The 10,819-nt window shown below is 35.9% G+C and overlaps 1 protein-coding gene across 1 annotated transcript; it reads left to right on the plus strand.

Annotated features, from left to right (window-relative positions):
- Nucleotides 1-2,058: 2,058 nt before the first annotated feature.
- On the plus strand, nt 2,059-10,807 carry LOC104463994 (pyridoxal-dependent decarboxylase domain-containing protein 1-like; the record flags this gene model as incomplete). Its single annotated transcript, XM_010076527.1, has 7 exons — nt 2,059-2,129; nt 2,679-2,744; nt 3,981-4,064; nt 4,984-5,130; nt 7,451-7,640; nt 10,112-10,180; nt 10,696-10,807. Coding segments are annotated over exons 1-7 (718 nt in total), but the record flags the coding sequence as incomplete, so codon positions are not given.
- Nucleotides 10,808-10,819: the final 12 nt, after the last annotated feature.

Consider the following 10,819-nt stretch of genomic DNA (forward strand, 5'->3'; position numbering starts at 1 on the left):
GTGGGCTGATCTTTTGAGAAAGGGTTGATGTAGAATTTATGGAGTCTATGCTTACAGTACATTTGGGAAGCAGACGAAGGGAGAAGAGGCACTGTAACAGAGTCACCTGAGTATCCTAGGGTTTTTTGCTGTCTCATGTGGTGGTTCTGATTTATCAGTGGTGTTACCTTCTACCTTCATAATAGTGTATATTTATTTTTCAAATAAATACAGTTTAATATTGACCATTGTAGGTAAATCAGACTCTGCCAGATTATACCTTTCACATTCTCTGGAAGGTTCTACATGGCATCTAATCCTCAAATGGCTAAATGTTCCTGTCCACATCTCTTGTGTCAGTGTCACAAGCTCCTGCCAGGCTTCTTGGGTTAAAGCTCATAAGAGAGACTTCTTCAAAGCAAAAGCAGCTCTTTGGAAAATATTACTTACTTGTCTTTGAATGTATCACTGGTTCAAGGGAAGTAAGTTCAATGATTTTTAAAGCTTATCCATCCTGACAGGCTCTTTAACAAGTATGTGTTGTTACCTGGTTTCAGCAGTGAAATTGGGCTTCTTGACCTGTTCTGTGTAGCTAGTGGGCGCAGCTGCGGGAAGAGAAGCCTTTCCTGCATGGCAGACTTTCCTTAAGCTGCCTGCTGCAGGTCACTTGTACTCTTTTGTGCAGTTAAAGGGCATCTCTCCAATAAGTTAAGATTTTAAAATCAGTTTAAAGGTACCAGGAATAAGAAAAAATAGATTCACAAGAGTGTTTGGATTAGTTGTTTTCTTATTTTGAAAACTACCATTCCCCTGACAGGGAAAATTGCCATTTTATTTTTGCCTTTGCTAGAGCAGTCTTAAATGATTTTTTGTAGGTAAGAAATGTTGGGTTTTTTAACCTGTCCCAGGAATTATTACTTGAACACATTTGAATATGTCTTAGTTGAACTGACAATCTAAAAAAAAAAAACAAAAAAACCCCAAATTTGTCAATTTATGCAAATTTTCCCCTGAATTTGAATCAAAATGCTCAGTGATCCAAAACCTTCTAAAACCTGCCTTGGTCAAATTTTTCAGTGTTTAGCGACTCAAACAGCTTCTTTTCTAGAACTTATCCATTGATCACTCCCTTATTTGCTGGTGGTTTGTCTGTCAGGGGAAGGTGTTGTTTTTGGGTTTTTTTTCCCTGTTACTATTATGACAGAGGGGCTCGGGTTGTGGGGGTTTTTTGGGGTTGGTGTTTGTTTGTTTGTTTGTTTGCTTGTTTTTTTTGGGAGTCTGTACAACGTGAGGACTGACTGTTGGGTCAACTCGACTGAGGATATGTTTGGGTTTTTTTTGTGCAGAAACATGAGTTCTCAGGTGAAGTAAAAGGATAATTTCTAAATGAGATTTGCCACTGAAAGGCTTGTGATCGTATTTGGGTTCCATACTCAGTAGAAAGATCAGTGTGTCCCTTAGCAGGTTTTTGGTGATTTTGGTTTGGTGGGGTTTTTTTGGGTTTTGTTTTTGTTTTTTAAGTTTTGTATATGGCCACGTGTGAAATGTGAGTTTTTACATTTAAGGGAATAGTTGAAGTTTTATTGCTGGTGTAGAATGGTTATGAAAAAGAAAAAAAATAATTCATTTGGGCTAAAGTGGCACATACTTAATTTTTTTTAGCTAAAGCATTATAATGAGCACTTACTTGAACACCTTGTTCTTCTCAAATCCTCTTGCCTTCTGATGCTCTTTCTTTCATTATTCATCAGATTCCAAAAGAGGAATTTAGAAATTAAAGAGGTTTTTGGAAAAAGTTCTGACTTTCCTTGTGTAGACAAAAATTGATCTATCAATAATAAAATCCACATCACAATTGAGTTTTCTTTTGAGCCATTTTAGATAAGTTGTATGTTCTAATTGTGTATATATTAAGTTCAGGAAATACAATGTACTATTATTTTTAAATGAGTACACACAGACTAATTAAAAGAATCTGCCTGATGCATGAAATTGTATTGAGGATGTTGTGGGGACAGTAGTAAGATAAATGTTTTTTGGTCTTTTCTTAAAAGTTGTTATCTTTTTCCCTGAAAGATGGTTGACCCTACTCTAGCAGAAATGGGAAAGAATCTGAATGAAGCAATGAAGATGCTAGAAGACAATCAAAGGTGTGTGCAAAGGATAACAACTACAAAAACAATATCTGTTTGTGCTAAGGGGAGGGTTATTAGTGTCACTGTCATTAAGCAGGAAAGAACATATTTTCCTAGTAGTTTAAGGTCTTATTGTAATTCTGAAGCTTACATCTATGCAAATCACCATTGTTTCTCAAATTATGGGATTTTAAAAATAAATATATATATTTTTATGCATGTTTCTGTAATATTCAGAGTAAGTCCACCGAGCCTGTTTTTTCAGAGATGTTATATTTTTTTTTTTCCTATTGCTGTGCAAGTAACTTTTAATTTCTATATATATGAGACTCTTCTGGAAGTTTGGCATTTTCTGTTAAAGAACTGAAAAACCAAAACTTAGCAACTCTTTAATTCAGTCTGAGCTAAACTTTTGTGTTGGTCTCATCTGATGTATTTATGAAACTGCTGTTGGTGAAATAGATTCCAAACATGTCAGTGTGTATTTCTGCATGTCAAAGTTAACTGCATATTTTGATAAAACACAAACTAAATACATAGTTTATCATTGTGTCTTTAACTTAGAAAAGTGGAAGAGGAAAATGAAAAGAAGTATGCACGGAAGGATATTCCTGGACCACTCCAAGGCAGGTAGGCAGCAACAATTTTCAGATAATGCTCTTTACTTTTCAGAATCTGTAAAATACATGTAACATGCCTGTTTTCCAAGGAACTTCTGTATTAGTGTGAGCATGAACATTTACCAGGCCAGGCATTATTTCAACTTTTTCCATACTCACCTAGGGGGAAAAAAAATCTTATACCAGCAATTTCCATACTCACATAGGGGGAAAAAAAAAAAAGATTACCTGTCCTTGGTGACTGAAGTTTTGAACTGTTGAAATCTAATGAAGTACTGGTGCATATAGCTGTGATTCAGACTTAAAGTAAATATAGATTAACTTGTGCCATAGAATAAAGATTCATTAAAACACCCAGATAAAAAAAATAACCGAGACTGATCAGGTAGAAAACCTTAAAACCCCCCAAAAAGCCACAAAACAAAAAGAAACCAAAAAACCTCCACCTTTTCAGCACAGCTGTCTTAAAAAATTATACAGAGCTCTTGTGCATAAGGCAGGTAAGATCATTCTACCTGAAAACTAAGGTTTGAATTTGTTGTAGCCTCTTTGGAAGAGGATCCTGCAGGAGCCCAAGCTAGCACTTCAGAAAATACTGCAAAATCTATTTAAGTCTTTTGTGTACATAAATTAAACTTCTTTTTGAGTGGAGACACTGAGTTAGCTTTTCTAAGATTAAAAAGCAATTTCAGCTGTCAGAGTGCACGTTCTTATACAAATTGAAGTGTTGTGGGTCTTTTCCAGTTTTACCACATTAGAGTGCATCATGTCAGAAGTCTAATGTAGCTTTTGTATGCTAGAAACTAGTACTTGCAGGTAATTGTTTAAGAGATGAGCTGAGTTTGTGAGCTGAAGCTGGATCACATCAAGAGAAAGTTGGATCCTTAGCTATTACCTTACTTTGCTGTGTAGCAGTATGCGATTTAAGGTTGCCAAGTAAAACTCCACAGTCCAAATTTTCAGATTTCAGTAGATTTGTTTTCCTGTGAGTCTGAGTTCACACTTATTGAAGTGTCCTACTCTCATTAAGTAGCGTTTTGAATTAATTGGTTCAGAAACTATGTGTTTACTATGTGTTTTTCTGAGAGCAAGGAACCGTGTTTTTTGCTATACTCAGCATTCTGTAAAAGTGCAGTGTTGTATTCATGTCTTACCATGCAGTGTCCCAGATCGCCTCTTCTTTAGATGCTGGTACTTACTTTTTCTTTTTAATGTGTTTTTTATTTTTCCCTCCCCGGTATGTCAGTGGCCAGGATATGGTGAGCATACTTCAGTTAGTTCAGAACCTAATGCATGGAGAGGAGGAAGAAGAAACTTCCCAGGCCTACCGGTAAAGCCAATATGATTTATTGTATGTGGAAGATACCTGATTTTGTTATATTCCGATTGTTATAGAACTTAAATATGTAAGTGTTTGAAAGTGTGAAGATATTGTGCAACCATGTAACTTTTTAAAGGCAATTTATAGCGAGCCAGAATAATGCATTAGGCTTGGCTTTCTTAAAATTATAAAGCTTTCATTACTAATTACTAAATTGAATTATATAAGGGAATTCTTTCTTTCTGATGTGATAGCTCATTTTGTTTTCTACTTTCTGAAAGTTGTTTTAAATCTGAAAGTCTTATAAAACTTTGAATACCAGTAATTTTTTTACCATCTCTCCCTGTAGATTTTAAAGGAAAAAAAAGGAAATAAAATTGTTTTCCATTTTACTGTAGAATGGAAATAATGCTAACTAATCTGCAGAAGATTAATGAAAACTAACATTTGAAAAACAATTTGGAGGTTAAAAAACAAAAAATAACAAAAATCCCCCAACAAACGAAAAACCCCAAACAAACTAATGAAAGTTATGCCTCTAAAGATATTAATAAATCTCCTAAGTTTTCTCTGCGTGAGGAGAGAAAGGTATATGTTTAATGCACTTAAGTCCCAATGCAGACTTTAAGTCCCAAAGCAGATAAGGTGCTTAGTTCTGACTCATGATGGGCTAAAAAAGAAGCCGAGGTGTTATCGTAAGCAGCTAGGCCAAATGCAGTGCAAGTGTTTTTGTCTACACTGGCTCTTTAGTATGTAACACACGATGGCAGGAAGGTGACTCTGGTATACTTTACTTCTCTTTGCTAAATATTTAAAAAATTGCATGTTGATAAATTGTGCCACTCTACAGTAAAAACATGCAAACCTAAAATTACTGTAATGTTCATGACATGTATTTAGCTGGCAGTTACTCTGTTCTGGCTTGCAGACTTCAAAATGTTGGTGAACAGGGTCACATGGCTCTACTGGGACATAGTTTGGCTGCTTATATATCAGTGCTGGACAGGGAAAGACTGAGAAAACTTACAACAAGGATCCTTTCTGATACTACTCTCTGGCTCTGCAGGCTTTTCAGGTGAGTCACTGTGAATAACTTATGTATGACTAGGTAGTGATAACTGTTTAAAAATATGTATGACTGGACTGAGGATGTCAACAGAAGAAACCACTGTGCCACAAACTTACAATTATTCTTTGAAAGGTCTGAAATACATGACATCATTTAAAAAAAAGAGAGAGACTTCTTGTTGAATGGCAGGAACTTATTGGTAACATGTTTGCCATAAAAATCCTTTTATAAGGACCATAAGGTGGAGCTAAGGGCCAAAGTACCCTTGCAGACAGCTGGTCAAACATTTAACTGAATTCTTGTTTCTTGAGGCATATGTTATGTTGCTGAGTCTTGGGGTACTTCCTGTTTCTAAAAGATGTTTTCAGTTAACTTCTCCTTTTTTCTTCCTGGATCTAGTTTATTTTTCCAGGTGTGGTAGGTGACACTACTGAAATTTACACTACAGTGAAATCTTTCATAAATGGCTGTTTCATCATGTAACATAGAGATCTTACACTGTTCATGAGAGGAGAAAGGAAATCAGCTGTGTAGGGGTGTTGCGGTAGGGGGGGAAATTCACTGATTAGAAATTCTTTTTTTTCTTCCTGAAGCAAAAAAACCCCTCCACTTTCTCCCTCTCATGATGTGGTATATTTCTGAAAATCTTGCCAGTACTACTGAGAAGATATATGTATATATTTTTTTTAGTGCAGTGCCAGATGAAAAAGTAAACATATAACTGAAGTTAAGCCAAATTTAGTTGTTAGAATTGCTACATTGACAGAGTCACCGCTATCAGAATTATTTTATAAATTCAATTATTATCTTTATCTGTCTTTGACTTCAAGATGTTGAAACCTTGTGCAATGATGAAATTTGAGAAGTTGCAGGTAATCCAGCTATTTCGACAAATTAATGTGTATATAGAGAGTGCGTCAGTGATGTTTCTAAATTTCATGGCTAACAAAAAGAAATATTTCTGGTTTGAATCAAATATTCAGTAACATTGTGATTTTGTGATTAATGTCGAGTTATCTATTGGACTGCCCCAAAAAGTGACCAAAGTTTTGTGACCCATAGGCAACAGCATTGAACAAATACCGTGTTGTGAACTGCTTCATACTTCTTGATGTTTTATGTGGCTATGAGCACCCCTAGAGGAATTTCCGTTTGCCCATGTTAGATCACAGACCTATTGTGTAAAGGTGAAGTAAATGTTTGCATGTGGGTACTTCTGGAGTTAAACTCTGGAATACTCAGCAGTATTTGTGCATCAGATAGTCTGTGATAACCTAAGATGTTTCAGATGTAACATGAAGTAAATTTGTTGATAAATGCCACTCTTAAATTGTGCAAGATCACTGATTTATGTGTTGCACAGAAATGCTAAAAGAAAAATCTGGCTTGCAAGTTGCTTAATAAATTGACATACCTACTGTTTTCACTGTTGCTCTTTCCTTTTCTGTAGTTAAGGCTGAGAGATTGCCTTCCATGTGGAATATTCATGCCTTATCTCTCCTTTGGTTACTTTGCTCCTGTTTCGTGACTATAAAACTTAGTAGGCTGATCTGGATTTGATTCTAAAAGGGTTAAAAAAGGTCAGGGAGGAGCAGACACACATCTCGCACTCCCATGAGCCCCAAGGAAACATGCCTAATAAATCAGTTTGAAGGCAAAATAGCCATAAAATCATTAAAATATTCCTGGGGTAAAATATACTTCATTTATGTAACTCATGTATTTAAAGCATCTGGAAAACTGTCTTGCAGTGGGCTGAATAGATTGTACTGACTTGTGGTCTTATTTTCAAGCTCGCTAAAATAAAAATGACATCAATAATTTTGGGTATTACAAAGTATCTTGATTTGTGATTTCATAATAAAGTTTGCAAGTTTCCACCCGCTTACCTTATTTCGTGTGTCTCATTACAATTTTACTAACTCAACTTAAAGAATGTCAGGTTGCATTCTCTTTAAAATGAGCAGTCCAGAATTTACATATATATTAAGCCCAAATTAAGTCTTTCGTGTGTTTCCTCCCCTCCTCTACTCTTACTAAGCAAGGTTTTGAACTCTGTAAAGGAAATCCTTAGGAACACAGATGGTTTTTCTTTCTTACTTTATCTCTGAGTCTAAATGAAAATATATACTGGGCTTCCCTCATTGTTAATCTCAGCCCATCTCATCAAAGTTTCCTTCTACTCATACTTTATCCTGGGGAAAATAGAAGGGTTTTTTATCTATCTTCCTTGTCCTCTTGTGAGCTCCTTCACTGGTCAGTGTTACTTTAGTCACTAAACTGGCCACTGGTTTTGTTGGTCATATTTACTTGGCTTTTCTTGCAGGTATGAAAATGGATCAGCATATTATCATGAAGATGATCGTGAAGGTCTCCTAAAAATCTGTCGACTTGTTATTCACACACGCTATGAAGATTATACAGTAGAAGGATTTAATGTGCTATACACTAAGCAGCCTGTCATATATATTAGTTCTGCAGCTAGAACAGGCTTGGGCCAAGCTCTCTGCAATCAGGTAAGGTGAATCAGTTGGGGTTTTAGCTGGAAGTAGAACTTACCTGGTTTCATATTGCCCACTTGAAATTTAGATTTTAAAAATATAGTCAGACTTTTCCTGCAAGGGACTGGTATTTGCAGTGCAGTCTGGTACACTACTGGCAGCAGTCTTGTAAATTGGTTGGGGCCAGTGAAAGTTTTCATTTAGATCCATGTGTCTGCCTGGAACTGCCACTGTTACAAGTGAAGCTTCTTCCAGATTTTTCCCCATGCTACTGTGTTGACTGAATACATATATCCTGGGAAGCAAGCTGAGCATCCTCTCTCTGCAGCTCTACTGTTCCTTCCACACATTCGCTTGATAAGTGTTCCTCATGAGCAGGTTCACTTCATCCTCATCTCTTTGCCTTTCTGTGTACATAGTAGATTTTGATAGCTTATAAAATTATATATGTTTCTAAGACTTAAGATGATGTGTCTGCCCGTTGAAACACAATATGAAAAAAGGCATTTTGAAGAATGAGGAATGAGCTTTTGGCCTCAAAAAAGTTGATTTTAGGAAAAGCATAACTTTGGTGATTTTGAAAACTTAGTTATTTCTCCTCGTGGTAGAACCAATACCAATGTGACTAAACAGCAACACAACGGGGGGTGGGAGGGGAAGTGAGTCTGAGGTGAAACCATACTTTGATGCCAGCCAATATCTGCAAGCTAGTAATACAAAAATGCTATACAGTGTGTTGGTATTGCTTTATTAATTGTGATTTCCAATGTAATTATAAAACATAGGCAAAGGAAGCAAAGTCCATACTGGGGGTAATCACAGTAGCTGTAGTAGACTGTATGTTTAAATTAAAACCATTTGTCTGGAAAAATTGCTTTCAGATTGCATTTACAGTCTGTGTTTTGCAGCAATGATACAGTGGGAGTAAGAGAAATTTTCTGAATATTTCCAGTGAAAGCATCCTACATGCTAACTTTTTTAAGGAGTGATTATTTCTAGATTGCATTGTGCTTTACATAAGCTGTTGGTCGTGGTGAAAAAGAGCCAAGCCCAAACATACTGGATTTCTAAACACTGAGTTATTGCAAAATTTGCACTGAATGATAGCCCTGTATTCTTATTTTCAATAAACATTCTCTCTCTCTCTCTTTTTTTTTTTTTTAAATAAGGAAAACAGTTGAGGGAGAGGTAGGCTGTGCTGATTCCTTGTTTGGAATAGCAAGATTACCCCCACAACCCAGCACTTTAAAGAAACCCATTTTTTTGCCTAGTATTTATTTGCACAAACGTTTGTGGACTTAAGCTAATTGAGGCCATATACAGGCTTTCCTATTGCATACCTTAACATTCAGTGCACTAGTGGTATTTTTCAAACTTAACATACACTGAAATGAAGAGCCAAGTTCTTCGGGCCTTTGTTTTTCAAGTCTCTGGAGAAGGCAGGCAGAGGTTCTAGTAACAGATTAAAAATGTAGACTGCAGAGAAATAAAAATGGTATCATAGATGGAACTTGTCACAGCCAAAATGACTTGGGAAGTAAGTGGTAAAAGTTCATTGGGGTAAGTTGGTGTCTTTGTTAAGCCAAGTGCTGCATGTAGTTACTGACTGAAACTTCTTGATACAAGAAATGCTTCTAAGAATCAGTATTTTGGGAGCCTTTTGCTTCTGAGTACAGAGTTGATACTGATCATAAGTGGTGCGTTATCTTTTGTTTATAAGGTAACCTGACCACATTAGGTGATCACTGAACTTAAAAGTGATAGCATTTTATCTTAGATTTTGAATTAGTTTGATTTCTGTTAAATGAAGGGATAAAACCAAACTAGTCTGTAACTATAGGTCTCTTAGTTTGCTGAACCTTCTTCTCAGGGATGAGTATGATCAACTACATTTCACTTGTCTAGTGATCTTCCAAGTTAAAGACCAAAATGTAAGAGACTGATTCCCCAGCTCCCCTTCATGTTAATGATGCAGAAGTTATCTAGAATTTGCCTCCATAGTGAAGGAAGAACTTCAGACTCACCAGCACGAATAGTCAGCTGAGCTGTATGATCAAAGTAGGCAAATTGGTCTCTACTAGGGGTAAAGTGTCTGTGAGCCTCCAGTGCAACGTGGCCCATGCACAAAGCACACGTTTTGCTTATATTATTAATTATAAATTATTAGTATTAATTGCAAGAGTGACTGAGAAAAAGAGGACTGAGTTTACACTGTTGTACAGGGCACTGATATCTCATTAGGAAAACTGATTGCACTTGATGTGCTAACCAAAAGTTGACTGTTGGGTTTTTTTTTCCACTTTATCCTGTGTTTTCTTTTCTCTGCTATTAATTTGATTATAACTTTTATCATGAAACTTACTTTATAATGTAGTATCCAGTTTCTTATTGTCATGTTTACTATTTTTTGTGTCAGTCTGTATATGTCTGTGAACGCTTGAAATAAGTATGTCTCAGTTGTTGAAATTCCATCATTTTTATTGCAGCTAGGGTTACCCCTTTCTTGCCTGTGCCGCGTGCCTTGTAACACTATGTTTGGATCTCAGCATCAAATGGTAAGTTTGTCTTCTTCCATAAGAGCTTTTTTTTTTTTTTTAAACCTCTCATTAAATGAATATCACGTATGTTGTTAGGAAAAGCTTATTAATGTACTCACTTTTTCAATCTGTAAGTCTTCTGTGTTATAGTTGTATAAATCATAGATTGAAATCTTCTAAAAAGCCAGCAACTCATATCTTGGTCTTGTTGTTTGCAAGGTATTTTTGATAGCCTATAGGAAGGTGCTTTTTAATCCAAGATTTTTACAATACATGCAGTCAGATGTACATTTACAACCTACATGATGTATTTCTGTTGTATTTTTCAAAAATGCTTTGTCTGACCTTCATGTTATTTTACTTTTAAGAAGAAGAAACTGCAGGCCACAAAGACAAACATAAAGAGCGTCTTCCAGAACTTCATAATGCTGTCCTTTTTCACTCTTAACACATTTTTCCAGTCCAGCAGAAACAATTCTGTATTGTTTGACAAGCATATTTATAAATACATATCTTTTTCTTATTGATAACAGGATGTTGCTTTGTTGGACAGATTGATTAAAGATGATGTTGAGTCTGGAAAACTGCCTTTGTTGCTTGTGGCCAATGCTGGTAAGTGCTTAGGGATGAAAAATAACAAAAAAAGTACCCTATTTA

Source organism: Pterocles gutturalis, unplaced genomic scaffold (assembly GCF_000699245.1).
Source record: "Pterocles gutturalis isolate BGI_N339 unplaced genomic scaffold, ASM69924v1 scaffold37713, whole genome shotgun sequence".
Lineage (NCBI taxonomy): Eukaryota > Metazoa > Chordata > Aves > Pterocliformes > Pteroclidae > Pterocles > Pterocles gutturalis.